We start from the raw sequence: 15,497 nt of genomic DNA, 5'->3' as shown, positions 1-15,497 counted from the left end.
TATGTTCCTATTCCCATTTTCTTAATTGTTTTGGGTTTGTTATTGTAAGTCTTTTCCTTCTCTTGTGTTTCCTGCCTAGAGAAGTTCCTTTAGCATTTGTTGTAGAGCTGGTTTGGTGGTGCTGAATTCTCTTAGCCTTTGCTTCTGTAACGGTTTTAATTTCTCTGTCAAATCTGAATGAGATCCTTGCTGGGTAGAGGAATCTTGGTTGTAGGTGTTTCCCTTTCCTCACTTTAAATATGTCCTGCCACTCCCTTCTGGCTTGCAGAGTTTCTGCTGAAAGATCAGCTGTTAACCTTATGGGTATTCCCTTGTATGTTATTTGTTGCTTTTCCCTTGCTGCTTTTAATATTTTTTCTTTGAATTTAATTTTTGTTGGTTCGATTAATATGTGTCTTGGCATGTTTCTCCTTGGATTTATCCTGTATGGGACTCACTGCGCTTCCTGGATTTGATTGACTATTTCCTTTCCCATGTTGGGGAAGTTTTCAACTATAATCTGTTCAGATATTTTCTCAGACCCTTTCTTTTTCTCTTCTTCTTTTGGGACCCGTATAATTCAAATGTTGGTGCATTGAATGTTGTCCCAGAGGTCTCTGAGGCTGTCCTCAATTCTTTTCATTCTTTTTTCTTTATTCTGCTCTGTGGTAGTTATTTCCACTATTTTATCTTCCAGGTCACTTATACGTTCTTTTGCCTCAGTTATTCTGCTATTGATTCCTTCTAGAGAATTTTTAGTTTCATTTATTGTGTTGTTCATCATTGTTTGTTTGCTGTTCAGTTCTTCTAGGCTTCCTTGTTAAACGTTTCTTGTATTTTCTCCATTCTACTTCCAAGATTTGGGATCATCTTTACTATCATTACTCTGAATTCTTTTTCAGGTAGACTGCCTATTTCCTCTTCATTTCTTTGGTCTGGTGGGTTTTTACCTTGCTCCTTCATCTGCTGCATCTTTCTCTGTCTTCTGTTTTAGTTTAACTTACTGTGTTTGGGGTCTCCTTTTTGCCAGCTGCAGGGTCGTATTTCCCGTTGTTTTTGGTGTCTGCCCCCAGTGGCTAAAGTTGGTTCAGTGGGTTGTGCAGGCGTCCTGGTGGAGGGACCTGGTGCCTGTGTTCTGGTGTGTGGGGCTGGATCTTGTCTTTCTGTTGGGCAGGGCCACGTCCGGTGGTGTGTTTTGGTTTGTCTGTGAACTCAGTATGATTTTAGTCAGCCTCTCTGCTAATGGGTAGGGTTGTGTTCATGTCTTGCTAGTTGTTTGGCATGGGGAGTCCAGCACTGGAACTTGCTGGCCGTTGGGTGGAGCTGGGTCTTAGCGTTGAGCTGGAGATCTCTGGGAGAGCTCTCGCTGATTGATATTACGTGGGGCCGGGAGATCTCTGGTGGTCCAGTGTCCTGAACTCAGCTCTCCCACCTCAGAGGCTCAGGCCTGACACCAGGCCAGAGCACCAAGACCCTGTCAGCCACACGGCTCAAAAGCAAAGGGAGAAAAAGAAAAAATAATAATAATATTTTTTTTTAATTATTAAAATAAAAAAAAAATAATAATTAAAAAAAGAAGAGAGCAACCAAACCAATAAGCAAATCCACCAATAATAACAAGCACTGAAAACTATACTGAGATAAACATAAAAATCAGAAACCAATCAGTCGCAGACCGCAAACCCCAAGTCTACAGTTGCTCCCAAAGTCCACTGCCTCAATTTTGGGATGATTTGTTGTCTATTCAGGTATTACCTAGATGCAGGGTACATCAAGTTGACTGTGGAGATTTAATCCGCTGCTCCTGAGGCTGCTGGGAGAAATTTCCCTTTCTCCTCTTTGTTCCCACAGCTCCTGGGGTTCAGTTTTGGTTTTGGCCCTGCCTCTGCGTGTAGGTTGCCTGAGGGCATCTGTTCCCAGCCAGACAGGAGGGGGTTAAAGCAGCGGCTGATTAGGCCGCTCTTCCTCATGCAGGCTGGGGGGAGGGAGCGGTACAGTAGTTATAATTGGAATGTGGGGCGAGCCTGCGGTGGCAGAGGCCAGCGTGATATCGCAACAGCCTGAAGTACGCCGTGTGTTCTCCCAGGGAAGTTGTCCCTGGATCACGGGGCCCTGGCAGTGGCAGGCTGCCCAGGTTCCCGGCATGGGAGGTGTGGATAGTGACCTGTGCTTGCACACAGGCTTCTTGGTGGCTGCAGCAGCAGCGTTAGTGGTTCATGCCCGTCTCTGGGGTCCGAGCTGATAGCCGCGGCTCACATCCATCTCTGGAGCTCGTTTAGGCGGTGCTTCTGTGGGCAGACAGGAAAGGAATCCCCTCTCCTCGTGCACCCTGAAACAATGGTCTCTTGCCTCTTCAGCAGCTCCAGACTTTTTCCTGGACTCCCTCCCGGCTAGCTGTGGCACACTAGCCCCCTTCAGGCTGTGTTCACGCAGCCAACCCCAGTCCTCTCCCTGGGGTCTGACCTCCGAAGCCCGAGCCTCAGCTCCCAGCCCCCACCTGCCCTGGTGGGTGAGCAGATGAGCCTCTCAGGCTGGTGAGTGCTGGTCGGCACTGATCGTCTGTGCGGGAATCTCTCCACTTTGCTTTCTGCACCCTGTTGCTGCGCTCTCCTCCGTGGCCCTGAAGCTTCCCCCTCATCCACCCCCCGTCTCTGCTAGTAAAGGGCCTTCCTAGTGTGTGGAAACTTTTCCTCCTTCACAGCTCCCTCCCCGAGCTGCAGGTCCCACCCCTATTCTTTTGTCTCTGTTTTTTCTTTTTTCTTTTGCCGTACCCAGGTACGTGGGGAGTTTCTTGCCTTTTGGGAAGTCTGAGGTCTTCTGCCAGCGTTCAGTAGGTGTTCTGTAGGAGTTGTTCCACATATAGATGTATTTTTGATGTATTTGCGGGGAGGAAGGTGATCTCCACGTCTTACTCCTCTGCCATCTTGAAGGTCCCCCAGTATATATATATATTTATAAATATATTTTAGCATCTTTTTCCTGGTCATCTTTTTAGATTTATTCCAATTATAGATTCTAAACTATTTGGCACTTCAGTCATGTTTAAGAGAACATTTTAGTTGTCATTTCTTTCTGATTGTATTTGAGAGTGTCTAGATACAGAAACTGTGATGGAGATAATATGCCGGGGTAGATAGTGCAGGCCAGCACTTGATCTGACAACCCCTTTACCTAGTTAAGATTTATATAAACAAACACTTGAATATATAAATATAGATACAGTATAAAACAGACATATGAATTGAAGGAAATTATCTAAATATAGAATATTTTAATTAGGAAGTATCCTTCTGGGCCCATTTGCCTCAAATATGTCATTTGTAGGTGAGGAAGCTGAAGCCTAGAAAGATGACCTGCCCACAGCTATACAACGAGTTCACGGGGGTGGTGGCTCCTGCAGATGACCTTGTACCTATGGGTGCTCAGAAATGGTTAGCTTTGAATCTCCAATATGTTAGTGATAGTTGATAGTGCAAGTGTTTATAGTAAAGGGAAATATTAAAAATCAAGTTTGGCATGATTGTTTAACTTTTCTTAAATTCTCATATTACCAAATTCTTTAAGACTCAGTTGTTAGTTAAGAACAGATAAATCATTCGCAAAAAGATTTTCTCAAAAAATGGCCTGGGAGAAGGGAGGGCTGCATTCGTCTTCGCGCTGCTTGTAACTGACCATGTGATCTTGGGCTTCTCCTTTCCTATTTAAAAATAATTGATCATTTTTAAGGCCTCCTAAAAAAAAAAAACAAAACATAAATTTTGATTAAGCGAAATTGATCCTGATGTTTGCCCTGTCTTTCAGGATAACAGTAAATGGATTAATGGCATGGATGAACAAATTATGTCTTGGGCAACTTCCAGACCTGAGGTCAGTAAAGATAAAGATAACTATATGGTGGTTCTTAGTAAATCTTCTGGTTCTAAATGCTTGTGTGTTCGTGCCCTGGTGTCCCCCATAGAGGCTGGTACACACTTAGTACCCAGTACATGCTTGTTTGAATGAATTAATGAATCAAATTTTGACTTGATTGTGGTTTTCTAGGACTGGCACCTGGGAGGTAAATGTGATGTCTACCTGTGGGGTGCTGGCAGGCATGGACAGCTGGCAGAAGCTGGAAGAAATGTAATGGTACCTGCAGCAGCTCCCTCATTCTCACAGGCCCAACAGGTAACTAGCAGGGTAAAGAAATGGAGAAGAAACTTGGGAACTGACAATTCTGATTCCCTTGCTGTCAGTAACTTACTGTGGGATGAAGTTTGTCCATTGCATAGTCTATTGTGAGGAATCACCAAAGAAAGTCATGATATATAGCTTCTATATAGCTTCTAAATAAAAGATTTTTAGAGTTTTTATCAGACTTAGGTTTTGTTAATAAGTTTCTAAATTTTTCTTGTTTTCACGTATCATGAATTAACATCATGATGCATTATGCCTGCCCAGTACATACTTAATAGAAGTTAAGATATTGGTAATGATTAATTCTCTCTTTGGGGGCCATAAACTTACTGGGATCTTTAACCAGATTTCATTGACACTCCTCCCCTCTTCTAATAATCATGGTACTATATTTCTAAACCCTTCTTGAGGCCACTGCTTTCTCTTCCATTCTTCTCTACCTCAGTAAGCCCCAGGATACACTATTCTTTCATGTGTATATCCCCTGTAATTTCTGCTTCTTGCTGGCCTCCAGCCAGTCTTTACTATTTTCCCATCAGCCTCTCCTTTTTCTTCTTTTATCTGTTTTGTTGTTAATGTTATTATTTAAACTCTGCACAATTGGCTGAAAGCCCTGTAGATAACATGTTTCTAAAGTATCTTAAATAATCAGATGAGCCTCATACATCTCTTGGTTAAGTAAGAGGTTTTATAATAATCAAGGGCTTATAGGAACCCCATTGTTATGTCCACCCTTTCCCTTTAATGAAAGGATAAAAGAACTGATAAAGGTATCCTAGGTATACATGGAATCATTTTAAATGTTTGCATGTTAAAGCTATATAATAGAAGATAATATATTTAATTATGTGTTTTTATACTAGGTTATATGTGGTCAGAATTGTACCTTTGTCATACAGGCCAATGGCACAGTGTTGGCTTGTGGGGAAGGAAGTTATGGCAGATTAGGACAAGGAAATTCAGATGACCTTCATGTGCTGACAGTTATTTCAGCCTTACAAGGTAAAATTATCCTCAGTTAAAAGCTGATCGGAAACTATGGCCTATCTGTAGGAATGTTTGCTTATTATGTTAGAACTCATCTCAAACCTTTGCTAGATAAAGTCATGTAGGGTTTTCACTTATATTTAGATTCTCATTTAGGCATGTACAACCTTAATTTCCCATATTTTGAGCTGTATTATTTTGCAAGTTACTTATCATAGCCATGCTAGAATTGCTGTGTTAATACACACTGAAGATTGTAAACAAATTATTTAAAATTGCAAAACTGTAATTAGTCAACTTTTTTTTTTTAATATATAGAAGTTTCTCTTTTGGAGAGATTTTTTTTTTTAACATCTTTATTGGAGTATAATTGCTTTACAATGGTGTGTTAGTTTCTGCTTTATAACAAAGTGAATCAGTTATACATATACATATGTTCCCATATCTCTTCCCTCTTGCGTCTCCCTCCCTCCCACCCTCCCTGTCCCACCCCTCTAGGTGGTCACACAGCACCAAGCTGATCTCCCTGTGCTATGCGGTTGCTTCCCACTAGCTATCTATTTTACGTTTTGTAGTGTATATATGTCCATGCCACTCTCTCACTTTGTCACAGCTTACCCTTCCCCCTCCCCATATCCTCAAGTCCATTCTCTAGTAGGTCTGTGTCTTTATTCCCGTCTTAACCACTAGGTTCTTCATGACCTTTTTTTTTTTTTTTTTCCTTAGATTCCATATATATGTGTTAGCGTACTGTATTTGTTTTTCTCTTTCTGACTTACTTCACTCTGTATGACAGACTCTAACTCCATCCACCTCATTACAAATACCTCCATTTCATTTCTTTTTATGGCTGAGTAATATTCCATTGTATACGTGTGCCACATCTTCTTTATCCATTCATCCGATGATGGACACATAGGTTTCTTCCATGTTCTGGCTATTGTAAATAGAGCTGCAGTGAACATTGTGGTACATGACTCCTTTTGGATTATGGTTTTCTCAGGGTATATGTGCAGTAGTGGGACTGCTGGGTCATATGGTACTTCTATTTTTAGTTTTTTAAGGAACCTCCATACTGTTCTCCATAGTGGCTGTATCAATTTACATTCCCACCAACAGTGCAAGAGTGTTCCCTTTTCTCCACACCCTCTGCAGCATTTATTGTTTGCAGATTTTCTGATGATGGCCATTCTGACCGATGTGAGGTGATACCTCATTGTAGTTTTGATTTGCATTTCTCTAATGATTAATGATGTTGAGCATTCTTTCATGTGTTTGTTGGCAATCTGTATATCTTCTTTGGAAAAATGTCTATTTAGGTCTTCTGCCCATTTTTGGATTGCATTGTTTGTTTTTTTGTTATTGAGCTGCATGCGCTGCTTGTAAATTTTGGAGATTAATCCTTTGTCAGTTGCTTCATTTGCAAATATTTTCTCCCATTCTGAGGGTTGTCTTTTGGTCTTGTTTATGGTTTCCTTTGCTGTGCAAAAGCTTTTAAGTTTCATTACGTCCCATTTGTTTATTTTTGTTTTTATTTCTATTTCTCTAGGATCTGGGCAGTAGTAATCATGCATGTGCTTCATTAACATTAAAAATCAATTTATACGGAAATGTGCGTATGTACTAAAGACTTTAAAGGGCATCCCCATCAGAGTTCTCTGTGACTTGGAGAAAGAAAACCTCTGGAAAAACCACTGCAGGGACCCCTGGCTTGTTCCTAAGGTTAACTTTTACTGACTCTGAAGCCTACAAAGAGAGCAAATTGAGTTTTTTAAGTAAAAGCATACAAGTAACATGAGTTCAGAACAAATTCTTGAGTAGCTCTAAGTTCTCTTCCTTCAGATCTGTGTGTGAAGAGCACAACACTGGGGATGGGAGGGCTTGGTTCCTGTTCGGTTCTATTACATCCTGCCTCTGGGACTTTGCACAAGCTACTAAACCTCTTTGTGACTCAGTTTCCCCAATTGTAAAAGTGGTGATGATAATATCTGCCTCATAGGATCTGTGTGAAAATAGAAAATGAGCGATCCATGTAAAGCATTTATAGGAGTGGCTAGAACATAATCTTTAGTGACTATAACTGCTCTTATCACCCTTCTCCTCTTCCTTGTCATCATCATTTTATGTGACTGCTCCCAGTTTTCTAGGTTATGGCTGCAAATCTGATTTAAAATTAAAGACATTGTTTATATTTCTGAAGTACTGTTGTGGTATTTTTTGATTCTGTGAGACTACTCTGTAGCAGCTTCAGGTAAAGAGGGGACTTTTAACATTCAGTGACTCGTGTTGGGTTTCTGCTCTGTTCCAGGCTTTGTGGTGACCCAGCTGGTGACTTCCTGTGGTTCTGATGGACACTCAATGGCCCTGACTGAAAGTGGTGAGGTCTTTAGCTGGGGAGATGGTGATTATGGCAAACTCGGCCATGGGAACAGCGACAGGCAGCGGCGGCCCAGGCAGATCGAGGCCTTACAAGGAGAGGAAGTGGTGCAGGTCAGGCAGAATGTGGATAAGTTTATCTTTTTTTTTTTTTTTTTAATATTTATTTATTTATTTGGCTGCGCCGGGTTTTAGTTGTGGCACGCGGGACATAGTTGCGCCTGGATAAGTTTATCTTTGAATGTAAACATACTAGGTGTTGAGTTCTCAAGTTTATGTAATGAAAAACAGTAGTAAAAATATATTATCCCATCATAAAAGATCCAGTGTTTTTGGTGGTTCGGAGTCATTCTTGAGCGTCTCAGGAGTTTGAATGGGCTTTGGTGTTAGAATGGACTCCTTTTTCTTGAGCTAGCTGGTTGACCCAGGGCAGGGTGCTTCAGGTCCTTGGAAGAAGTGGGGTTTAACTCCTGCCCCACAGTTCTTGATATAGTGATAAATGGAAAGCTTTGCTTTCAACCTATCATTATCGTTACAAAGGTTGAATTCATATACATTTTCTGGAAAATCAATTTGTGATCTAAAATAATATTGTAAAGTTACATAGCACCTTAGAGTTTACAAAGAATTTCCCTATTCATTAACTCATATAGTCTAGGTCATCTCTGCGTAGCTGAAGAGTAGCAACACTTCCAAGGTATGCTGTTTAGCTTGGTCTTCCTGAGAATTTTGAGGTAGATCAGACTTGGGGGAGCAGGAGGGCCACTTGGGTGGATAGGACATACTGGTCTTTAAGATCCTGAGTTTTCAGTGAAGTTTACTTAAAGATTATTACTGTATTAATAACCAAAAAGGACTGATTTCTTTCTTAGTATGCCCTCTTGTTAAAATTTTTGTTCTTGTTTGTTCTGTTCGTAGATGTCTTGTGGCTTCAAACATTCAGCAGTGGTAACATCAGATGGCAAACTGTTTACCTTTGGGAATGGTGACTACGGTCGTCTGGGTCTTGGAAACACTTCTAACAAAAAACTTCCAGAGAGAGTGACTGTACTGGAGGGGTATCAGATTGGACAGGCATGGAATAAATCAATAATACGTTCTATATGATCATAGTTTCTTGTTTCCCCTATGTGCACTTAGACATTGTCCTTTCAGGAAAACTAGAATCACCAGTTGTACTTAACCTGATGTACATTTTGTTTGGCCTAATTGATAAACAAATGGAAGTCTTAATTCAGGATGTGAATATTTTAAAATCCTCTTCATAATACCACTTGATGTGAAAGCTTTAAGCAGTATAGTAACTCCTCTTCAGTATCTTGGAAGTAGATGGCTGAACTGCAGCATCATTGGTAGCTGCTGCTCTTAAGTAATAATTGTCCCTGACCTGTACATTTTGAGACTCTCTGTTAACAAGAAGATGAGATGAAATATTTTTATCTTTTACTATTTTTATCTTTTATCATTCCTTAGACTGTTTCCGGTGTGAATGAGTATTTTTTAATCATATGTACTTTTTCCTATCTTTTGTGCTCTCTGATTCAGAGTTAGCCACAGATATTTGAAGGATTTTACTTTGAAAAAGGTGGTTTTTTGTTTGTGGACGTTAGGAATTTTTTTCTTCATGACACATTTTGGTTAACATATGTAAGGCCCTGAAACCAATAAAAATTTTTGGAAACATAGCCAAGTTTTTCACTGAAGTCGAGACAGAGGGTCCCAGAAATGGGTGTTTTAGGTATTGTGATTTGCCTTACTGACCACCCTGTTATTTCTCCAGGTGGCTTGTGGCTTAAACCATACTTTGGCAGTGTCAGCAGATGGCTCCATGGTGTGGGCTTTTGGAGATGGGGACTATGGAAAACTAGGCTTAGGAAATTCCACTGCAAAATCTTCACCTCAGGTCAGTATTGGCTTTAATCTAGAGATTCAGACAACATGGTTTTCTTCTATGTCAGTACCTCTTTTTAGCTGGAAGTAACTTACCTTTAACATTTTTGGTAATTCATAATGAAATTTAGAAGCTTGTTTTGCTTATTCTTAAATTTCCAGCATTCCAGATCTTATCTTAAATAAGTAATTTAAAATAAATTAATTAAAATAAGTAGTTAATAAGCATTAATTACTAAACTGGATATAAAAATTCTGCAAGGACAAGCATCTGTCTTTGTCATGGGCTGAGTAATGTAGGACTACCTCCCATGTAGAGAAGAAATAAGTATAAACATATCTCCAGGGTGTCTTATGGAGGGAACCATGAACAATCTTTTGTAACTCTCTGCTTGTAACTGCCATTTCAGCTTATTATTACCACTGAATTATACAGGTATGTGCATTTAAAAAGTAATAGGAAATCCAAGTCCATAAACAAATGATTAAGAGGCTTTATTCACACTATAGAAGGTTTCTTGGCTCTTCAGAAGACCTCCTGTGAAATCCTTTTTATGTGGATTTTTCTAACACGTTTAACAAGCAGCATGATTTACAAGTATTCAATTTATATTCAACTCCAGATTCACTATCGTATATAGTCTGTGACATCTTGATAGCTAGACTGGTGAATATTCAGCTAGGGATACAAAAAGGAAAGAAATCCTCTCTGGAGAACATATAAAGCAGTTATTGTCACCTCTGAAAGCAGAAAAAATCTAACTGGGAGCAGCCCATGGCTTTACATGGTCTTACAGTGTTCTTTAAACAGCCATAGGATTCTCTTTGGTTTCTGTTGCCCAGAGGAATGTTTCCACTTCACATGGGGTCCTGGGGATTTTAGTTAAACATCCCCTACCCCCTACAATACTCCCCCATATTCAGGTAGTTTGCAGAGCAGTATGAGAAAATAACATTTAGGAGTGTGGATATGGCTGAAAACAAGTAAGTGACTATTAGTATTTTTATTGGAAGATAATCCTTGAGTTTATACATGCCAGTAGGCAAATTCGAGTGTTTTTATTTTCCTTTTTAAAGTATGTGCCTTACGCTTTTATTTTGCAGAAAGTTGATGTCCTTTGTGGAATTGGAATAAAAAAGGTTGCGTGTGGAACTCAGTTTTCTGTTGCATTGACCAAAGATGGTCACGTGTATACCTTTGGTCAAGGTAGGGCATTTTCCAGGCATTAATTACATTGCTTATTTTGTGCACACATGTATTACAGAAACATTTGCCTTCCAGCTGTATAGAAAGTGCTTAAACTGAGTCATTTTTCATTCTGGGTGATGATTGGCCACACAACCTTCATTCACTAGCTACTTTTCTGCTCCACTTTCATGATAGTCGTTGTAAGGACAAACTCTCCTCCCCATTGATGGCCCCTCGTGCCAGAGCCTTCATTCTTGCCAGAAGAATTCCTGCCAAAGCCCTTCCCTTCCTCCTCTCTGCTACCTCTGCCATGCTACCACAAACACTGCCTTGACCACCAGAGCTCCTCTGGATCCTGCCTCACTTCCCAGCCCTTGCAGGGACTGGGGGTCCAGGTCTTAGGAATTCACAGGCATTCGGGATTCAAATCTTGAGTAAGTTCAAAATCTAAGCATCCACAGTGGGATTCCCTGGCAGTATATTCAGCTTTGTAAATGGAAATTCTTTGCAAGTTGTAGTGACTGAAGAGTGTGTGAGGAAGAGGGAGGAAGAAGTGAGCTGTGATTGAAGTTTCTAGTCTTGGAAGAACATTGACACTGCTGAGGACAGGGAGTTGGTTCTGGTGAAGGAGATAAGGAGCTTAGTTTTAGTCGTACTGAATTGGGGCCGTATACTCTAGACTACATGTATAGAGAAGTCTAGCAAGTTACTGGGAATTTGGATCTGGAACTCCAGAGAGAGATTGCTTATGGACATGTAGGTTTGCATAATTCCTAATGGTGTAGTTAAAGCCATATTAATAGGCTCTAATAAACCCAGGGAGAGAATATGGCATGAAAAAAGTAGAGGGTAAAACTCTAGGGAATGTGAGTAAAGGGCAGGTGAACACGGGAGAGCTGGCTTTGAAAGGAGTGGAGAGAGAGGTAGTTGGGGAGCCAGGATAGTGCAGAGTCTGCGAGGGGCAGAAGGAGCTGAGGCCACATTATCAGAAGGTAAAGTGGAGCTCCATGGGCTAGAGCTGGAGAAGAGGCTGCTGCAGTATAGGCAGTTAGGAGCTATTCATGGCTTTTGAGAGTACAGTTTCAGTGCAGTGGTGAGAGTGCAAGTTAGGCTGCAGAAGGTGGCCAAGCCAAACAGGCCTACAGCGTGTGGAGCAACAGGGACTGGCCTGCAGTTTGTAGAAGTTTGGCAGCAAAGATAAGGGGAGAAGTTGGCTGGAAATTTGAGGACAGGACAGGTTGCATGATGTCTTTTCTTAGAATGCAAGAAATTTAGGGCCTCTGTGAATTACGTGCCAGTCCTCTCCAAGTATGAGGATGCTAGAGGTGCCTCTTGGTTTGAAATAAGCTACTAATTTTAAATTAAGTTTTATTTATTTTTATGAATAAGGAGATTGTGACATTTTGCAAAGAAACAGTTTTAAACTTTATTCACTCAGAATCCGGTATACCTTACTGGCAAAGCAGCTTTTGCCCCAATGAGTTATGTATGTCATTGCCATACCACCATAGACATTAAATGACTCATCAGGAAATATAAAAGGACTGTGGTGTGCTATCCATAAATGTCCTCTTGCTATTTTTTCAGATCGCTTGATAGGCTTGCCAGAAGGGCGTGCTCGCAATCACAATCGACCACAGCAAATCCCTGTCCTGGCTGGAGTGGTCATTGAAGATGTGGCAGTTGGAGCTGAACACACACTTGCTTTGGCATCAACTGGAGATGTGTATGCCTGGGGGAGCAATTCAGAGGGGCAGGTAAATATTTATCTCGCTTGCTGCTCTGTCATGTTCTAGAAATCTGACAACATTCTTCATTTGGCAAAGGGATAAGCTAGAAACTCGGAATATCTACGCAAGACCTCAAGCACATCACTTTGCTATGGGGCTGATTATCTGGAGTCCAGTTGTGCATCTCTGTCTCTTGATTATGGTCTAGTAAGTGTTATGTCATGGTTTAAAAAAAATCTGGCAGTACAGTAAAGTGGTTAAGGGGATTAGCTGAATATATATGTGTGTCTGCACACACTGAGAAGTGCCTGGCACATAGTAAACAGCACTTTATAAGTATTCAGTATTTGCTACTATCACGATTAATCATCATCATTTTCACTACAGTAATAAAAGAGGTTAGGTACTAGGAGCATCAGTTGATCTGGAAAATGGAAAGGATGAAACAACAATACTTTTATATTTTATAATATGACAGGGTACAAAGCATGTTTGTGTTTGTTCAGGAAGTCTTGTCACTCCCATTATGTAGAGTAGTAAACTGAGCCTCTAAGAGGTCGAGAAAAGACTCAAGAGGTTGATGTGTTCAGCCTATCCTGTATGTGGAGAAGGGACACACTTTGGTGGGGCAGGTCTGAGATGCCTGCTACTACAGTGGCTTTCAGCTCCACATGTGAACGACATCTCCTTCCTCTCTAAATCCTCTCTACGTCTAGCTGCCCCTAGAGCCAACGACCCTCAAGTTCAAGGCCCAGTATTATTCACAGTAGCTCTGTGGTGTCCTCATCACTATATTAACAGATGGGGAAGCTGCTCAACACTGTGGTTGCACATTGTCTCAATGAGAAGAGAGTTGATGTTGAGACACCTTTGGAGGGTCCCTGGCAGGGCCTTGACATGATCCTCCCTGATGATGTTGAGGTGCTCAGCCACTGAAACACTGGGTGTCCTAGTCGGACCCTAAGAACAGAGATCCAGAGTTGAGAATCTGCTTCTATGTATGTTTTTATAATTGTTTATTTACTGTTACACAGGCAGTCCATGTTAAAAGTCAAGAAATCAGTGTGTTCTAAGTAAAAGCTCTATAGATCATTCTGTTGTTTTTTTTTTAACTTGCCAAGAATTTATTTCCTCTCTAGAAGTGGAGTTCAAAGATGTTTTCAGTCATTAAGACTCATCTGCTAGATTTGGAATGGCCTTGTTACAGCTTAGTTTTTAGGAGACAGTATAAGCTATGAGGATCATTCTGATAGAGAAAATCAGAATTAATTTCATTATTTTGATGCCGTTGCTTGGTACAGATAGTAACTTATTTATATCTGCTACCATCCAAGACAAATTTTATCATCTTGACTTCCTCTCTTCCTGTTTCTAATTGAATCTCTGTGTATTTGTAATTTATTTCCAGCTTGGCTTAGGCCACACCAACCACGTTCGAGAACCAACCCTGGTAACAGTTCTGCAAGGGAAAAACGTTCGGCAGATCTCGGCCGGTCGCTGCCACAGTGCTGCGTGGACAGCGCCACCTGTCCCACCAAGAGCACCAGGTGAGGGATGAAATATCCATGCTCCTGCAGCCTCTCTTTCAGCAGTTCCCAGCTGCACTGTTTGCTTGCCACCTTCACACTGCATCCAGGCACCATTCTAAAACCATCAAACCTTCCCCCACACAACCAAAGCACTCTTTGTACTACAGTACTGCAAATACTTTCAGAGCAGGTGATTCTCCTGCAGACTTCATTACATAGCTAGTCCTTCTCTGCTCCCCAAAAGAAGAAAATGTATCACTTAGGCAAGCAAAATTTATAATTTTGGAATAGCAATAAAGTATTTTTTATATATAGTAGTGATGAACTGTAGCTTTCTAAGCCATGCTGTTAAGGAATAAAGATGAAAAGCCCGGAGACCACTTGTCAAATTCTTCACCCTAGTCAGCCATTTGAAACATGATGTTGTCTATACATTGGCACAGCAGAAAAACAAAAAAAAATTGTTGCCATTTTACTCCAGTGTATATATCAGGACTGATGGGCTGTTTCTACCTTTTGTATGTTTTGCTTTTAATTTATTATGAAATCCTCATAGGTCTACAAAAAGGTAAAAAGATAATAAAATGCATATTTGTGTACCTAACACCCTACTGTGTACTCTCCCTGATTAGATCCATCTTCTGTTCCCCACAGATGTAACCATTGCCTTAAGTATGATGCTTATCCTTATGCATTCCTTCATATTTGGTCTGTTTCTTTCCCAGGCCCTCTAGTCCTTTCTAAAACCATCCTCTGGTATCTGAGGCACTAGAACTTCCCTGAAGTGACTTTGTGCCTGAGAGCTCCGTATTCTCATCCCTTTTTGTGAAGCCCTCTACTTTTAGCCACAGGTCCTTGGGAAAGACTCCCCATAGAGATTGTTTTCTCTTACATACCCTGAGAGAGCAAGGTAGGACTGCCAAGTAGATTCCAAACAAGCAGGAGATGGTTTCTGGTTAACAGAGCCCAGAATGAGCAGTGCTGCCGGCCCACTGACAATTTCAGGTACTCAGGGGCCTCTTTAGCTTCCAGTGGGATTTCCCTTCCACTTCAGGACAGAGACCATACAGCATGGTGGCTGAAGGTTCAGACTCAGGAACCACATTTCCCGGGTTCAGTCCTGGCTCCTCCACTTAGGAGCTGAGTGATCCTGAGGCTCAGTTTCCTTGTCTGCAAAGCGAGGGTAATAATAGCACCTATTGTAAAGAACCGTAGGAGTAAATGAATCAATTCATGTGAAGCTCTTAGAACAGTGCCAGGCACATAAAAGTACTCAATAAATGTTAGCTTTAACTAATAGTAGGAAAATACCTCTGAGAATTGAGCTGTACAAATCTTTATTTGCAGGAAACTCAAGTAAGTTGAGTGTCTTGTTCTTAGTCTTTTGTGTGTTTCTATAAGATGATAACCATGGATACAGTCCTTGTAGTTTTTGCTTCTGCGGAGCTCTTATTCTTGCAGTATAAAGCCTTCCTGAATCATCTACTCGTATCTTTCATTCTGTCATGGTCACTTTCTGTCAGATCCCTAGTAAGTGTGGGAGGTGACTCTGCTGAGTTGCCCATTTCCATTTTCCAGAACTGCCTACCTGGTCCTGGCCCACACCTTGTGTTATTATGAAGATGACAATTGTTGAATATG

At 41.0% G+C, this 15,497-nt stretch overlaps 1 protein-coding gene across 7 annotated transcripts in view; it reads left to right on the top strand.

Moving 5' to 3' along the window:
* The window catches only part of HERC1 (HECT and RLD domain containing E3 ubiquitin protein ligase family member 1), a 213,478-nt gene that overhangs the window by 186,364 nt on the left and 11,617 nt on the right, over positions 1 to 15,497 (top strand). For all 7 annotated transcript variants that reach the window (XM_068553272.1, XM_068553278.1, XM_068553309.1 and 4 more), the window contains exons 62-70: positions 3,781 to 3,846; positions 4,021 to 4,146; positions 5,019 to 5,157; positions 7,451 to 7,632; positions 8,437 to 8,592; positions 9,299 to 9,421; positions 10,513 to 10,615; positions 12,185 to 12,354; positions 13,736 to 13,874. In XM_068553272.1, the coding sequence (XP_068409373.1) occupies positions 3,781 to 3,846; positions 4,021 to 4,146; positions 5,019 to 5,157; positions 7,451 to 7,632; positions 8,437 to 8,592; positions 9,299 to 9,421; positions 10,513 to 10,615; positions 12,185 to 12,354; positions 13,736 to 13,874 (1,204 nt within the window). The remainder of the gene's footprint in view (positions 1 to 3,780; positions 3,847 to 4,020; positions 4,147 to 5,018; positions 5,158 to 7,450; positions 7,633 to 8,436; positions 8,593 to 9,298; positions 9,422 to 10,512; positions 10,616 to 12,184; positions 12,355 to 13,735; positions 13,875 to 15,497) is intronic.

This window comes from Eschrichtius robustus, chromosome 1 (genome assembly GCF_028021215.1).
Source record: "Eschrichtius robustus isolate mEscRob2 chromosome 1, mEscRob2.pri, whole genome shotgun sequence".
In the NCBI taxonomy this organism is placed as follows: Eukaryota; Metazoa; Chordata; class Mammalia; order Artiodactyla; family Eschrichtiidae; genus Eschrichtius; species Eschrichtius robustus.
The sequence above is the reverse complement of the archived record's forward strand: the minus strand, read 5'-3'. Positions and strand labels throughout refer to the sequence as shown.